Source organism: Sardina pilchardus, chromosome 6 (assembly GCF_963854185.1).
Source record: "Sardina pilchardus chromosome 6, fSarPil1.1, whole genome shotgun sequence".
Classification (NCBI taxonomy): Eukaryota; Metazoa; Chordata; class Actinopteri; order Clupeiformes; family Clupeidae; genus Sardina; species Sardina pilchardus.
In genome coordinates, this window is record NC_084999.1 from 18,585,794 (window position 1) to 18,604,102 (window position 18,309).

The window sequence follows — 18,309 nt, forward strand, 5'->3', positions numbered from 1 at the left end:
CTTAAGAGACAGCCCTGATTGGCCAACCACTGTTCTCTTCCTTGCTTGATTTCTATTCTTTTTCTTTCGGTCATTCGTTCTTGTACGCCCCTGTATTCTCACGGATGTTCCCTTATGCTTGCTTATTCTGCCCCTGTCAGTCTTTGGCTCGTGATAGTCACGCTCGCTCGCCTGCTCACTCATTCAGTCTCGCTGGCTCAGAAATCCTCCTGAAAAAAAAAAAAAAAAACCTCCCCCGCCGCATATCTGACCAATGCGTGCCCAGATGAGAATGTGACCGGAGTGAAGCAACTAGCAAGTGCCGCCACTCTCTCGCTGTTTGGCGCATTCATCGCCGCAATCAGATGCCATCCCCCCGATGTGTGAAAGAGCAAATAAAGCCGAACGTGACCGTGGATTGGCTCTCTCTCAGATGAGACTCATTTCGCGCCTCTCTTCAACCGAAAACAAACAAGGCACTGTCACGATCCCGTGATATTTGCCAAAAGATTCCGGGGGTTTTGTTTGCACGTGCGGCAGAAGCACTATTTTCTCCCACGAAACCAAATCTCTGAACCTTAGCTGGCACGTTGACAGACAAAAGGGGCTTGGTGGCGCGGGGTCTTAAGAATAGTCCCTGTTCCTTTGGCTCACGGTCGCCAATGGTCTACCTCCGTCAGGCCTTCCCCCCCTGACAGACAGGCTGGTAAATGGGACTGGTATTCAGGATATCCCCCTTATTAGATGCTGAAAGCCTGTCACAGATCTCGCGGTGTGCCCAGGGCCGAGAGGACATTGATAAATGTCTGCCTGCCTTTCCGCCCACCACCCACCCAACACCCTGCCATTCGGCCTCATTGCACTTATTCCCTCTCTGTTTTTTCACCTGGGCATAACTCCACCTGCCCATAACTCCACCTGCCCAGAACGTGTGCACACACAAATCTAAGAAAGGTGCCTCATGTTGAGGGAACAGATTTAGATTTGAACAAACGCACGCACAAATGCACGTGCACGCACACGCACGCACACACACGCACGCACACACACACACGCACGCACACTCACACACACAAACACAAACAACACTAAGAAAAACTCAAATGTCCTTTGCCATACCTCACCATACTATAAATCTCAGATTTATTGCAGTATTGATAACATTAGAATAACGCTGGTTTCCGATTTCACCTTCAGTCAGCACTCATTTAGTGTCATGAGCCATCAACAAGGCACAGCATATTTGGAAAGCCAAAATCACCTCTTGCTCTGATTCATATCAATTAGCTGATAGCTGTGTCTGCTGTTCACCACCACTGACAGCATTCTTGCACACTAGCAAGTTGGAGCATTCGCAAATTCCACTGATGCTGGGATTGACACAGCATGGCTACTTCAAGCTTGCTGGAATGATGGCTGAATGGTTACCGAAATGTTTATAAACGGAAGGCCCCCTTTTCATTTTGACAAGTTTGTATGATCCCAACAAATGTGTTTCTTTTGACACGCATGCCTTTTGAAAAGACTTTGGAGTGTGCTGGTTTTCTTTTGTTGCAGAAAGGTTCAGCTCAATGCATAAAACATTTGAAGTGGACTTGCTGACAATTTATTACATCCACTTTTTTTTTAGGAAAATGCCAGTCTTTTTGAAGTGCTGTTTTAACATCTTTGAGCTCAAGGTTTATCCGGAATAGCACAGCAAGACATTGCAGACAGTCTGACCCTTTGTGCTTTGAAATACCATGTAAAACTATATATTTAAAGACTAGAAAATATATATATACCCCATTATATTATGTTTTCATATTGGATGCTACTGCTGACTGACAAATTCAGTTATGCATATCAATTCATATTTGCATCAGTTTTTTTTATGTGGGAAGCAAATATAATTTTGCATTGTATATGTACAAAAATACTTTGCATACATTTCTATAATGTCCTTGGACTACGTCAGTGATTCCAGGTGGTGGTGCATGTGTGTGTGCGTGCGTGTGCGTGTACGCTTCACCACCTGCATAGATGACAACAGAAGCTGTAATGGCGTATCTGTCTGAACAAGTCTGCTCAAGACAGCATTGCTTTATCCATCAACTACTGTGTGAATTGACTTTATGTCTTCATTCAGTGCAACAGTTGGGTGTTTTAAGTGCTGTTTTTGTTTTGTTGTGTTGTCATCATTATATGTCCCGACTTTGTTGTGTCATCCGTTTGAGCCTGTCTGTGTTTTGTTTGTGTCGTCATTTAAGTTTAGGAGCCCTTTTATTTCTGATTTTCAAATATTCCTATTTCCACATACGAATGAGCGTGTGTGACTTTTCGATTGACTGGGCTCGGCTTTCACTAGTGTTCCCTGGCAGTCTTTGGTTAACTAGTTTAAGTATGATCTTCGAATGTTATCCTTTTTTTTCCCTCACTCTCTCCCTCCATCTAATTCACAGTTCAGTATCAGATGGAGATGATGCGCAGCCTCCGCCATGTGAACATCGACCATCTGCACGTGGGCTGGTACCAGTCTACGTACTACGGCTCCTTTGTCAGCCGAGCCCTGCTGGACTCGCAGTTCAGCTACCAGCACGCCATCGAGGAATCTGTTGTGCTCATCTACGGTGAGTTTCGCCTAGAGACGCGCCAGTCTGCGTCTGTGTCTGTGTCATTCGAGTCCTCTAAAAAGGCCAGTCCAGTAATGTCTCAAAGGTGCCTTTTATGGAAGTTAAGTAGTTTCTGGAAGATGGGTTTGCGGCCCTTTGTCAGAGAGACCTTACGTACTGCAAGAAGTAAATTACTCAGCCCTGCTACCCTGAAATTATGTCTTACACCGTGTACTTCTTTCTGCCAAACAAATGCCTGAATATCATTTCATCTTAAGATAAAAAATGCCTCAGTGGTGTTTAGCCCTTAGAGCTGCCATTATAGTCAAAGCCTGGGAATGAAAAGAATACTTCTTACCCGTTGCATAGACTTCTCTGTGTTTATATATTTTGGATTTAATGAATAATCTTCTCAATTGGTATCTGTCAAGGCCTTATTTTTTTGTCCAGCCTTGCACCAGCTCAAGCACAGACAGGTAGGGCAAGCTATTGAGATGTAGCTCCCCAAAATCAACTAGCACACAAAGCTAATGTGCCGCATGATGGGCACAGCCCACATCCAGTCTCTTGAGGCTTGTTAGGTAGATGAGAGAGACAGGGTCACAGATTGGCACTAACAAGGTGGCTCGAGTAGACAGGCTGATTAGGCTTTGGCAGCTTGGAGTGTTAATAAGCTATCGTTCTAACTGAGTGCTAAATGACTGATGAAACTGCATTCCACAATAAACAAGACTTTCACTAGTCTTGACCGTTCTGAAGGGCTTCATTCTCACCTGATACTGGTCAGTATAGTATGCTAAAATGTCAGTAGGACATCTAATTGGATTCTAGATGATATATTTCAAATTCTAAAAGTGTAAAAAAAAAAAAAAAAACCCTTCTGATTGACCTGAGCAAGTCATCGTCTCTTGGGCTGTCACATTGGTCACGTTAGATTTCTGAGAAGGTCTTATTAGGAGATGTGAAGAGGATGGTCTCTGGAATCGATACCTTTTCCAGTTCATGCATTTTGATGATGGGGATTAAGAGCAGAGAGGAAGGTGTGTGGAATGACACGCTCTACCTGACACCTGCCGGGTGACTCGTTCTACCCCCCCCCCTCGTCTCCCCGGTCAAACTGTCTGGATGAGGTCCATTATGGAACTTCCTTGAAACCACTATCAATAATGTATTATGATATATCAAAGGCAGGGACATGAGACTCCTTGACGAATTTGAACAAGAGAAAAGGGAAATGGAAAGGGAATGAAAAGTCTTTTCAAATGTCTTATTCCGTGGCAGGATTCTAGGATTCAAACACTGTCAGTAGCTGATACACCCCCCCCCCCCCCCCCCCCCCCCCATTTCTGTGACTCATTTCTGTTGTCTTTGTATTGAAGTCACATTACAAAAGCAATAATTGGAGAATCAAACGCTGATTTCCGGGTTATTTGCAAGTCTGGAAGACATGCAGGTGATTGACGCGACGGATAAGTGTTTTGGAAGCACTTATGAAGTTCATTACCAACTTTTTTGACAGGCACATTAATGCAGTGAAACTTCATCAGTGAGACTTCCGTCAGGAATGTCTTTTGTTCTTGGCCTACTGTCGATAATTAACCCAGACAAATCCTGTAAACTTTGGTTCCCAAGATGGAGAACTGGAGATGGTGGTTTGACTGTTTTTTAATGCCCACAAATGAAAAGCGACAAGTTGGTAAATGAAACGCTCAAACTACTTAACTTGGATTTTTTAGCAAGGCTATCCATGTTCATTTATCCAGAATTAGCATGCGTATTTACTGTTTCAGGACATGACGGATATTTGAATGATAGGAATGCTTTAGTTATAGTTTAGTTTAGTTTCATGCTACTACATGAATGATAGGAATGCTTTAGTTGGTCTCAAGCTACTACATTTTTTTCTCCCCATTTGTTGGTTCTGCCCTCAATTCATACTTGATGTTTGTTTGGTCTATTTTTATTTAGCCAACTCAAGGTTTGTTCAACATTTCGTTCTTTTTTTTTTTAATAGATCCCATCAAAACAGCCCAAGGCTCCTTGTCTCTGAAGGCCTACAGACTCACCCCTAAACTCATGGAGATCTGCAAGGAAAAGGACTTCACCCCAGAAGGGTCAGTCACATACACACACACACACACTGTAGTTCTGCAGTTGTCTTATCCACATGGGGTCAATGCGGTCAGTTGAATGTCAAACAGATCATGGTTGTTATTTGTATGGCGCTGGTGGGGTAGTAATAAAAGTGACCTGAATTCAAATGGTTGATCCAGTCTTTCAAAATTACACAAAGTTTTTTTTAATACTCTTGGAATTAATTATCTCTTGGAAATCAGTCTTTAGACCTTGGCACTGGTGCTGTTCTCTACCCGTGGAGCTGCATAGTCAGGCCAAGAATACTGCAGCGGGGGGGGGGGGGGGGTGCCATACATTTGCTTTGCACAGATGAACAGGGATATTGGGATCCAAACTTTCAGGCAGCTGCAGCCATTGCTCTTGTGGCTTTATGGAAACACACACACACACACACACACGAACACACACACACACACACACACACACACACACACACACACACACACACACACACAGACACAGTAGTGCCTCCTTAGGCTTTTAGAGTAATGATGATGGCAGCATTGAGAGATCTGCCAGTGCTGCTGGTCAAGTAAACAGGTGCACAACGTCGCCGGCTTACGTGACACTAAAGCAGATGGTAATTGCTTTTAAATTGCCGCCAGATCCGAGTGTAACGAGTGGGCGTGAGTTAGCGCAAAGCAGTCTCGGAACACGCGCACACACACACGCACACAAAAAAAAACGTGTAGTGGAAATATCACAACTGTCGGAGAAGGAAAGATGCCAAATGAATTTGGTTTGATCTCTTGGAGATGGTTTATTATAGGTATTTAGCGGGAGGAATGAGTGTGAAAGTGTACCGCTCGTGAATGTTTGATGTTTGTTTACGCATCACGTATAATCACAGGGCTTTGCACAGGAAAGAGTTATTTTTCATCACAGCCCAAAAATATGCGAAACAAAAGTCATTGTGCCTAAATCATCCATATGCAAATATGATTTTTGGCTTGCTGAAGCGACACAAATCCAACTGACCTGACAGGGAAGGTGGTAGACACAGGCGGTCTGTCAATTTAACCGACGGGGGCATTCCCAAATGTTAGTTAAAAAATTCTGCCGGCTTTCTATAAGACAATCACACAGTCTTTCTAATTCTGTTTTCTACATGTTCTTACGATGGCAGCTGGCCAACGCTACGTCCTGCTCAATATAGCCATTTCATTATTGAGTGTTACCAGACCGAGGGTCCTTTCAAGTTTGCAAGATCTTGAGGGGAGAAAAAAAAAGTTCAAAAAGCTGTCATAGCGCTCACAGTTATTGAGTAAATTATTGAATGCTAGAGTGCGCATAGCCAATGGGAGGGGGTCTGAGTAGAAGGCTTTTTTTTGTGTGCGTGTGTGTCAGTCAGTCCTTGCGTTGCCCTTTTTTAAAGACGCGTTTGAAAAGTTGCCTCCAGAAAAATGGAGTGGCTATCTGATGAAAGCCCCTCTGATATCCTGCGTATGTCGTCTTCTTCCTCATCATCCTCCTCTCTCGTCCATCTCCAGGCTGAAGAAGGCCAATGTGGGCTACGAGCACATGTTTGAGGAGGTGCCCATCGTCATCAAGAACTCTCACCTGATCAACGTCCTGCTGTGGGAGCTGGAGGACAAGTCTCAGGTGGCAGACAAGCACGAGCTCCTCAACCTGTCCAGCAGGTGAGTTCTCCCTCGTTCTCAAGACCGTTTGTGAACGCAATCCTACTTCTCAGGGGTAGGGTGAGCACACACTGTTCACTAACCTACTTGTAAGCACACTGTTCACTAACCCAGTATCCCTCCGTAGCTTCTTATGGCCTGTTATGTGTACCTAACATTAGAAATGGATGCTTCGAGCTGCCAAGGGCTATGTCTACTATTCTTCCAGTGAATACCTTAGACCTTATAAGGTCTTTTAAATGAACCCTTTAGAAGCATTATCTGTGAAGACACTTCTCCAAAATCAGGCATGAAAACTCCTCACCTTTCGGCGAAATTCGCCGTTTTGAATAAAAAATAGGTGACTTACACGATTCGTGCAGATCCGATGAGAAAATATTTAGGGGGGGGGGGTCAAGGTGAATTGAATTTATAACTGAGTCATGCGCAGACGCTAACGCATCTTGAGGTGTTTCCAGAGCCGCATTTAAAACATGTCTGATCAGCAAGGGATGCGTGAATGTAGCCCCTGCCCTATGCGTTTAATAAACATTAGTGGAAGCTAATTGTTGACATAGACGCAACGCGAACACGCGCAAGCCAAGTATAGCCTCCCTGTTGTGAGCGCAGATAAATGCGTCTGAGATGTCAGGTGGAATAGTGATCCTGGCGAGGAGAGATGCCGAGGGATTTCACAGGTGGGCTGGTTGAAACGTTCAACTTCTATTAGAAAAAGACGCTGAGACTAGTCTAACAACGTAGCAGGATGTTTTCCTCTAATGTTCTGAAAGTTAGCGAAATTAGACAAACATGTAGACATAACGAGTTATTTTGATGAAGAATACGTGCAGTTTGAACCATCTAGATCGGCAATAGGTGAAGCAAATAGGCAGACTTTATCAGTATATCAAAGGCTAGTGTGACAGTTGAATTAAATGCTCATATTGTCCAGAGACGTAGTTGATTGACATGATAATGCTGTCTTTAAGAAACGTGGGCCCTGTTACTCGAAGCACACTGCGCATAGACGTTACGCAAAGCCTACGCAAAAGATATATAGCCTACAACTCAAATGGTTCGCAAATGATTCGTAACGTAGCCAAAAAAAGTTGCGACTGCTTCAGACCACAGGTAGGCTAACGCACGTAACCGTTTGAGTTATGTGTGTGACTTGCGACAACTTTCAGTTACACCCGGATCATTACGAGTTCGTAAGCCATGTGTAACGTAAATTTACATTTGATTGTCGAGTTGCAGGACCCTGATCAGAAGCCTAGTCTGTGCCTACAGGTAGCCTACAGGTTAACCTGTAATATGAAGACCGTTCACATAACTTTATTGGTTGGTTAAACACACTAGCACAATAAACCACAATCTGTTGTAGCCTAGGCTGCATGTTAACACAACAATTAAAAAAAAATGAAAGCCTATCTACCCTATTTTATATAATAATATTAGTTTGAAATAGTGAGTGTCTCAAGCAAGTTTATTGATTACCTGGTATGGTCCAACAAATATTCAGACTTATCCTTATTCTGTTTAAGTGTCCATTAGGCCTATGAAATCATCAGAAATGTGTAATAACTTCAAGCACAGAGAGAGAGAAAGAGAAAGAAAGAAAGCGGGTCCCTCACACTTTGGAAGATTTTTGTCCTTTTTTTTTTTCCTTTTCAGAGGGGGGGGGGGGTTCGAAGAGTCTTCTCACCTTTTTCACCCCTGACCCGTTTTCATGCCTGCAAAATACATGCTAAAGGCTTATATTTTCAAAACTCTTCCGGACTTATCTTTGTTGCTAACTTTCCCACACATACGTTTCCTGAACACCTCCAAGCTGTAGATTCTCGGCCTCAACCTTAGTCGATGACGAGACCCACATTATGTGAACCCGTTGAGTCACGCTCCACCAAAATATTGAACCTCTTTGGTTCAAGATGTGAATCATCCCTATCTCTCAGCGCAAGCTTCCCTAACCTGCAAGCAGCAAGGGAGGCGCCAGTACCCTACCACTGCATCCCCATCAAAATGCAAAACCTTGCAGATGCAGGTCTGCGAGCAGTTACTCGACGGAGTTAGTCGGTGTGTAATCCTTCTTGTAATGTGTAGGCAGATACACGTTCGACGGGAGATTACAGCGGGAGAGTTTCACACTTGGCCCCCCACGTTTTGCAGTTATGGAAATCGTTGTCATTTTTTATTTTTTTTTGAATGTTATTTGAATTTAAATCATTTACGTGGGCAAAGTAAACTTTCACGGGCGGTCACGTTGATTTTTGCAAGAAGGATCTCGCGCCCGCACTGCAGCCGCGCACGGAGAAAGCACACGCTGTCGACGTCGGGTTCTTTAATGACGCCGCTGTGCGCGCGTGAGCGCCCGCCCGATATGTTCGGCGGTCTTCATTTGTAATGCAAAGCATCTGAGGAGTGGTGCTGCCTAATCCCGGCTCCCTCTCCCCAACACTTCTCTTGATCCTTAACTCCGGCGGCAGGCCCGGCGGTAATGAATGCGACGGAGAACACACGGCCCTGTCAGTGTGCGCAGCGACCACCTTTGTCTCGCAGTCCTCAGATGGCATTAGTTTTCGAAATGCTGCACATATTGACCTTTTCTAATCGGCATCAGGCTGCGAGATGAATGGATCCCGCCCCTGCGGGTAATTGTTGCGTAACGCAGATTGAGACTTGTTTTTTTGAGTTATGGGTAAGGGTAAGTCGCTGAGACTGATCCCAGCGGGAGATGAAGTCCCTCTCCTTACAGTACGAGCGAAGATGGAGGGAAATCTCATGAGTGGTGGACATCAAGGATGTACTGAATGTATTGTGACTGAATTTTAACACCACTGTCTGCTTTTTTCCAAAACTCAAGTAAACGAGGCTCAAGGGTTCTGTCATATCATGGTGTCTTGACTGTGTGCCGTATGTTGTTGATCTGTTGCTACAGCAACCACCTGGAGAAGAGCCTGCAGCTTCTGATGGACCGAGTGGACGACCTGAGCCAGGACATTGTCAAGTACAACACCTACAGCCGCAACCTGAGCAAGCAGCAGCAGCAGAAGCACCAGGTACTGTTGACCTCCACCCCTCACCCACCTCCACCCTTACTCACCTCCGCCCTCACCCCTCACTGCCCCCACAGCAACAAGGTCCGTGCCCGCTGCAGTAATCCCCCTCGCCTCTGAGCCGCAGGGGAGTAGGAGGGATACATAAGCTTCTTCAATTACAAGAATTATTAGTCGTTATTCGCACTGACCTCCCACTAAACCTCCCCGCTTGGCCCCTTCTGGTGGTCCGTGCCCCAGGGTTGTTCTCTGTCTTGTCCCTCTGGACCAGGGGTGAGGACAATGGATACATTACCGTAATAAATCTCCTCAGATATGAGGTTAATACACAAGGACAGTTAATATGGTTTTGTTTAGTTTAACTTGCATAAAACTCTCTCCTGCAGCTAATTGATATTAAGTCCAGTAACTGGAAGGCTGAATAAAATGGTGAAATTATTTAAATAAGTGAAATGGTAAGCTTTTTGCAGGTTGAAATTAAGGGCGGGGTGGGTCTTAATAGGCTGTGAATTGCCACACTGGCGGTATTATTCAAACAGTTCAAACCTGACAAAAACGACCTGAGCAGAGACGTTGATATTGAATTATTCATTCTTTAATCAGCTGGTGTCCTCCTTGTCGGACACTGATAAGGCCGGTCAATGGACAGGCCGGGCCTGGTCGAGGCTGACATTTTAATTGATTGTCGACCCCACCCCCACCACACTGGTGTCGTCTTGTGGAAGCATGTCTTGTCACTGAAAAGCCCTTGACATTTGTCATCCCCCCCCTCCCCCCCACTATGCTTGATGACTTTCCTGTGAGACAGGCACCTGAAATGGTGTCATAAAGTCACAGGGTTTGGGGGTGGATAGGATGCAGGAACGAGTGGTTGACCATATTTGGATTTCCACCCTGGCCTGGGCGGGGCCTCTCCTGGCCTTACACGAGTGATGGACCAGGCTGGATCTCATGTATATGAAAGCCTGGTAGGTGAGCTTCCCGCTGCAGTCCATCCCAGACAACCTGCCACTTGAACAGATCACCGGCTCGTATGTTGTCAGCAGAGCAGCTGGCGAGACGTGCTGTCGTTCTCATCACGGGACGCAGTGGCTACTGAGAGACAGGAGCCGTCATTGGGCGGCACAGGGTGGACCGTTGAAGGTAGTGGTGGTGGCGGTGGGGTGGAGGGAGTTGATGGTGGTCTTGCCAGCCGGAGGTGTCCTGAAATTTCCTGAATGTGACATCAGCTCGCCTCAGATGCCCGAATGACGGAAGGTGACAGGGAGAAGAGAGGACGACGGCAAGAGGACTGGAGTTGGGGGCAAGGAGAAGATAACAAAGGGAAAATGGAGAATGAGAATTCACTTGAAAAGCGTTATTAGTAATAACTAGAAAATGTAATTCCATGGAAGGAATTACCATTGCATGTAAATGCAAAAAGGTTGCTGACTGTGTAAAACATTCCTATTAGGTCTATAGTTAAAAAGACAACTAGGCTACACAGAAGAATAGATAAATAACAATAACCCAATCACAATCCCACTGAAATTACTTGGAAAGTCACATTTAAAAAGTGATTTATGAAAATGCATCAAAATTGTGGATATAGGCTATTATGGAAAATAACTCTTCATTTATTAGAATTTAAAAGACTGAAATGAAGTTGCCAACTTCAAACGAGTTGCAAGAGCTGACACTTTAGTAGCCTACAGTGAAACGACTGGTAGGATAGCTTACAGCCTTCATATCTACACTAATGCAGGTTAAAAGTAGGCCATAAGCTATAGGCTATATAGCTATAAGCTAGACACCATTGGAATACGGAATACAATCTCAAACAACGCCAATCAACGATGATGCAGCAACAGGTAGGATATCTAGCAAATGTAACGTTAGCTTACAGTAGGATACAGTGTTGCATTTACGTTGACGTTAGGTTAGATTGTCTTTAGCTGTTGATAACGTTACCAAGAGCAAACCGGTCACTGTAACGATTATGAACAAATCAAAGGAGTAGCCCAGGAGACAAGACGATAACGTCCTGGTTTACAGAATGCTTTCATAGCTGTTACAGTTTAATGAGTAGCCTAGCAGCTAGGCTATTGAGTAGACATAACATTTAAGTTTAGCCTGGTCAGAGAGGGTTAAAGCGGTTAAGCGCAGCAAAGATCCTTGATTAATGACAGCTGAGCACTGACGTAACAATTAATCTTTGCCGCCGAAAGGTCTCAATGTAAACTCTATGGGAATTTTAAACTCTTTTATCGTAAATATCTCAAAAAGTATGAAGTTCACAAATGTCAAAAATAGATTGGTCAAATCTCCGTTACAAGATCTTTGTAGGAGTGCTTGAATGACGTCAAACGGTTCAGTGGTTTTAGTGTTATAAATCGTTGATTTTGGTCGGAAGAAGAATAATCCCGATAAGAAGAACAGGGATAACAGTACATTGCATTGACATGCAATGTAATTACATTTCCACTGAAATTACTTGGAAAGTCACATTTAAAAAGTGATTTATGAAAATGCATCAAAATTGTGGATATAGGCTATTATGGAAAATAACTCTTCATTTATTAGAATTTAAGATTGAAATGAAGTTGGCAACTTCAAACGAGTTGCAAGATCTGACACTTTAGTAGCCTACAGTGAAACGACGGATAGCTTAGCCTTCATATCTACACTAATGCAGGTTAAAAGTAGGCCATAGACTTAGACACCATTGGAATACGGAATACAATGTCAAACAACGCCAATCAACTATGATGCAGCAACAGGTAGGATATCTAGCAAATGTAACGTTAGCTTACAGTAGGATATTTGTACAGGATGAGCTAGTATGTTCTTCGAAGTGTCTCCAGGTGTGTGATTGTCCTAATAGGAATGTACAAGATGTTAACAAAGGTCTTTAATTTGTGAATGATACCGAAAAACCTAGCCTGGAGCAAGTTTGGTTGTCGTTAGCTAAATACAGTGTTAGATTTACGTTGACGTTAGGTTAGATTGTCTTTAGCTGTTGATAACGTTACCGAGAGCAAACCGGTTACTGTAACGATATAAACAAATCAAGTTAGGAGTAGCCTAACAGGAGACAAGACGATAACGTCCTGGTTTACAGCAGATATGGCATGGTAGAATGATTTCATAGCTGTTAGTAGCCTACTCAGCACGCAGCTACAGTTTAATGAGTAGACAAAACATTCAGGTTGCAGCGGTGGCATGGCTTTAGATTGGATCAAAGATCCTTGATTACTGACAGCTGAGCACAGACGTAACAATTAGTCTTTGCCGCCAAAGGATCTCAATGTAAACTCTATGGGAATTTTAAACTCTTTTATCGTAAATATCTCAAAAAGTATGAAGTTCACAAATGTCAAAAATACAATCGTCAAATCTCCGTTACAAGATCTTTGTAGGAGTGCTTGAATGACGTCAAACGGTTAAGTGGTTTTAGCGCTATAAATCGTTGATTTTGGTCGGAGGAAGAATAATTATCCCGATAATAATAAAAAGAACAGGGATAACAGTACATTGCATTTACATGCAATGTAATAATACTGGAACATGGCTCATTGTCATCTACCATTCTCTTTCAATCTCGCCAACATATCTTCATGATGCAAGCACGCACGCATGCTAGCGAGTGCACACACACACACACACACACACACACACACACACACGCACACACACGAAGACTAAAAGTCTTTCAGAGCTTTGTATTTGCCCTGGTAATTCTTAATTGAATATTTGACATTTGATGAACATGTTGTACAAAGCCTTTGAAATGTGCTCTCCCTAAAAGATTTCCAAAGGCCCCTTTCAAGTCGAATTGGTTATACAAAGCAAGGCCATGACCCGAGCGCTCCCGCACCCCGTCGCTCCCACCCCGCCCGCCCGTCACTGAGGCGGCCATCACCGCAGCCCGCGCCCCAAATCTAACGTAATTACCTCAATCATCAATCATTTCCGCGCCTCCGTTCGCCACAACACAAGCAGGCTCCCCGGCGTGCCATAGCAGCCAAACGACCCGCATCAATCACCATTTAACTTCAAAGAACAATGTGCTGTGTTGGTGGCATGCCTGCTTGAATCTTATCTTGAGGATGAAGAGGGGGGGGGTGTAAAATTTTTACCTACAACACCCCCCCCCCCCCCACACACACACACACACACACACACACACACACACACACACATACGAACACACACACACACACACACACCAACACACACCAACACACACCAACACACACCAACACACACACCACACACACCACACACAAACACACACACCAAAAAAATGGGTATTCTCAATAGAGCAATAAGCTTGTGTGCAGCAGAAATTGGAAACAAAGTTATTACCATAAGACACGGCAGCCATCGAGCCGCGTGGCTCGGCCTCACTTTCGTAATCCCATGGCTCTAACAAGCAAGCAAGCCAGCCTCAACCAGACTCTTCTCGCCCCCCCCCTCCCCTCCTGCCAGCTGTGCTTTTTTCAATTTTAAAGGAAAAAAACACAAGAGTTGAATTCCAGTTATAAAAGTTTAATACTCAATCATTTTCCAGCGTGAGCTGAAATTAGGGAGATTATCTCCTTTGCCTCGGAAATGAGAATTCTGAGTATTTGGTCACTTGGCAACGGGTATTCAAAGCCTGGTGCTGTACCTGGGTCAAAGACGTTACTAGTCGGTATCCAAGTCAAATTAAATGTACAAGAAATTATTTTATTTGTGTCCAGATCATATTAAATAACACTAGATGTTATACTTAAATGCTTGAAATTCCGAACTCCAAAATAGTCATTCTGTGCAATCGTCCTCACTCCAGTTGTATAATTACACCATTGAATAATAATAGAAAAAGACAAGTAAAAGAATGTGTGCTTTCTTGGCAGTTCTAATGAATGTGGTCTGAATATGAAAAGAGAAATACCTTGATGTCTCCTTCAGTATTGAAAGAACCAGGGGGACTTTTGTTAATTTGAAGTCTTTCAGAGTGACACGGTAGAGAGATCAGTATGACGCCGTATGAAAAACTGATCATCAAAAGTACCCCTGAAGACCTCCTATGGTACTGTAGCAAGCATAGTTGGTAAATATTCGATCTTTTCATGGTGTGCTGGCTTGATGCACAAAAAGTGCACATCATCCAAAGAAATGGCAAGAAAAAGCATACACTCTCATTTCTTATATTCAAATTCTTATTAAGATAGATTAGAAGAAGTATTTCATGTGATTAATTGTGATTGATCTTGATCAATACATTGTATATTATTGGTGGCTTGTTAGCTACACACAATATGTCACCAAATGTCTTTTGAATCACCTGCATCCGTTGGCACACTTTGCTATTGTGGCAAGTGATTAGACTGGGAAGGTGCTTGACTATGCACGAGAGACGTTTGTCGGCCCATTGCAATACCCCGTGGCCTCGCTGAATAAAGCCCCCGGTATCATTACACTCCACGTGGCTGCAATGATATTACCTGTCTCCTCACAGTGGCTCTTTGGAGTCTCGTATCCCTTATGTCTTTGCACAAGTTCATTGCGCCCCTGAGACCGTAGTAATTGCATATTCGCGCGTCACACGTTTTCTCTCCTCCGTCTTCTCCCTGGCTCTCTCGTTCACTCACTGTCTCTTCACGCCCCCCCCCCCCCCCCCCTCCAAATTTCCCCATCTCCTGATGTGCCATTTTATATATTTCTTGTCCTCTGTTGCTATGTTACTCATTCTCATCCTGTCTCTCTCTCTCTCTCTCTCTCTCTCTCTCTCTCTCTCTCTCTCCCTCTCTCTCTCCCCCTCTCTCTCTCTCTCTCTCTCTCTCTCTCTCTCTCTCCTCTCTCTCTCCCCCCCCTCTCTCTCTCTCTCTCTCTCTCTCTCTCTCTCTCTCTCTCTCTCTCTCTCTCTCCCCTCTCTCTCTCTCTCCCTCTCTCTCCCTCTCTCTCTCCCCCCTCTCTCTCTCTCTCTCTCTCTCTCTCTCCCTCCCTCTCTCTCCCCCCCCCCCCTCTCTCTCTCTCTCTCTCTCTCTCCCCCCACCTCTCTCTCTCTCTCCCTCTCCCCACAGTATGTGCAGAGGCGGCAGCAGGAGAATGCCCAGAGGCAGACTCGCGGGGAGCCTCCATTGCCGGAGGAGGACATCACCAAGTTGTTCAAGCCCCCACAGGCCCCTCCACGCATGGACACCCTCCTGATTGCAGGTATTGACCAGTCGCCAGGGCCCCAGCATCAGACATCACACCGCATCATTCCCCTCAGCAACCTAAAATATGCGTGTGCGCACACACACTCACACACACACACACACACACACACTCACACTCACACTCACACACACACTCACACACACACACACACACACACACACACCGACGCACAAACACGGGAGTGGTGGAGAAGTGGAAACGGCGCCGCCTGATAATCGATCGACCCGGAGTTCGATCCCCGAGCCCCGCCACTGCGAGAACTTGTCGCTTTGGATAAAATCATCCGCTTTAAGTTCTAGTCAACTTTAACAACTTTAATTTCGCTCGCATCCTTTCTTCCGTTCCGTCCTGTACTCTGATTAAAATATTGGGCATTAGTATGCATTATTCATACAACATATTCAAAATGTTATGCATTAGACTGAACTGGTGACTAAACATCACCTGGGTCATGGACTTGGTACCGAGAGACATGAATATACATTTATATCTATACTTTACCGTGCTGTAGTTCACTTGGGGTAAAAGATTGGTGAATCCTATGAAATTAGCGAAAGGTCACACTCTCGTCCCTTTATTACATTGTAATTACAGGTAGACACAGCACATTACAATGTAACGTGGTGTTGGAATGAGAACCAGCACATGGTGAATGGGTATTGAGTAGATGCTAGAGTTTGGGTACAGAGAAGTAGAAAGCGTGAGAGTGTCCTTGATAATAATATAATGAACCGTATTGTAACTAGAAAAGCACTCAGAGAGCGCAGACCTCCGCCACGCGAAAACATATCCGCCTCCTGGATCAAGACGATGATACGGATCACTCCCAAAATCGTTTCTTCCTTGGGTCATTTCAGACCTTCCCTGAAAATTTCATCGAAATCCATCCATAACTTTTTGCAAACAGACAAACAAACAGACAAACAAACAAACCCTGACGAAAACAACCTCCTTGGCGGCGGTAATAGATTGACCGCAACCCCTTCTTAGCACTGTCCTGCAGTTTACTCCTCACACTGCCCCTCGATGTGCATGCCTACTCTTACTTGTTCTCACAGTCCTTCATCCTGAATCCGCACGTTACTAACCCAGAAGGCTTAGGGATTTTTTCCCCTTTCCAAGCTCACCTTGGTATTTAATGGAAGGGGCTGGTGAGTTGGCATTGATCTCCAGATTGCACTTTGAATTGATCTCTTGAGCATGGAAAAACTCCCAGAGTCAAAGTGTTTAACGCCACCATGTAATTAATTTGCCTCCAGTAAAGCAGAAAACGAAAGCCTGTTTAATGCCTTTCAAGCCTTGGTTGCCACTGAGTTCATGTTATACGTGTGTGTGTGTGTGTGTGTGTGTGTGTGTGTGTGTGTGTGTGTGTGTGTGCGTGTGTATGTGCGCTCACACATGTCCATTCTTTTTAATAGGACAAATCAACAACTATTGCGGGAATGTGAAGGAGTTTACCTCTCAGAATCTCGGCAAGCTTTTCATGGCTGAGGCACTCCAAGGCCACAACAGCTAGAGCGCTGCTGAAAGGAAGCCGGCGCGGCGCGGCGCAACAGGATTTGCTATTGAAACGACAGCGCACCCATGTGACCAACCCACACACACAGGCCTGCCTTTTTATGTTCCACGTGATAATTTGACGACATCGGGGGGGAAGAAATGGTCCGGGATAAACAACCCTGTATAGGTCATTTTGAATAAAATACAGTACATTTAAAAGAAAAGTGTCTTTTACGGTTTAATTACTGGATTTGTGTGAGTGTTTATAGGTATGCGTGAGATATGCATGTTCTACAGGGCCGCTGCCATTGCTTGTCTCTCTGTATGGATCAGTGCAAGTTCATCAGCCGTGGTACCCCGATGGTATGGTATCCCATTTTTTACTTCTCTGAGAGACTACCATCTTAACACTAGCAGCTTTACCTTTATAAATGTATCTGTTGCTTATTCTAAACAAGCTTATTGGGAATTACCCCATACACAAGAATGATGCTGTTGCCAACTCGCATGGGCAATGCAGATGTATCCAGCTATCGTTAACGATCGTATTATCAACAATAGCTGACATTATCAATGCGATAGATAGTCCTATGATGAATGTTATGATGAGGTATGATGTAACGCTCATTACTGCCGATTTAACAGTACATCTGTGTGCACCTAGAAGGTGATTGACGTTACAGAGATGAATGTCTGCCAAGATGTGTGTGTGTGATTGTGAGAGAGAGTGAGAGTCGCAAAAGAGATTGCTATTGTTCGAATGCCAGTCACTGGGGATTTTTCCTGCAACATTTTTCTTTTCTTATGGCATGCTAACGGAGGACTCGGTGAAGGGGTCGTTACAGTTTTGCACAATTGCTAGAACACTAAACCCCACACTTTGAGCCAAATTGCCTGAGAACACGTTTATTGAATCAATCACTCTTGGCAAAAATGTAAACAGTTTTCGCCTACCAAAACAATTTGCAGATCTCATTGATTTGTTTGGCAAAACTCTAAACATTCTTATGCAATACAATGCTTTTGCACTGTGATGTACTTGTGGTGCATCATGATAATCCCAAGTGTCAAAAGATAAACACAAAAGAAAGCACAGATGACATAAGTGAAGCCCAACAGCTCAAAATTGATCACACTTGTTTCAAATGATGTGAGACAACCAACATGAGAGAGTTCAGGGTGCAAACAGGTTGCTGAACAGTACATGTTCAAATTAACATTCAATTAGTGAGACACTTG

The 18,309-nt window shown here is 44.2% G+C and overlaps 1 protein-coding gene across 1 annotated transcript in view; it reads left to right on the forward strand.

Moving 5' to 3' along the window:
- LOC134082851 (eukaryotic translation initiation factor 3 subunit H) overlaps positions 1-17,294 on the forward strand; it is a 36,020-nt gene extending 18,726 nt beyond the window's left edge. Inside the window, exons 3-8 of the mRNA XM_062538860.1 lie at positions 2,421-2,588; positions 4,585-4,684; positions 6,197-6,346; positions 9,264-9,384; positions 15,432-15,564; positions 16,989-17,294. Coding sequence (XP_062394844.1) covers positions 2,421-2,588; positions 4,585-4,684; positions 6,197-6,346; positions 9,264-9,384; positions 15,432-15,564; positions 16,989-17,086 — 770 coding nt within the window. The 3' untranslated portion in view covers positions 17,087-17,294. The remainder of the gene's footprint in view (positions 1-2,420; positions 2,589-4,584; positions 4,685-6,196; positions 6,347-9,263; positions 9,385-15,431; positions 15,565-16,988) is intronic.
- Positions 17,295-18,309: the final 1,015 nt, after the last annotated feature.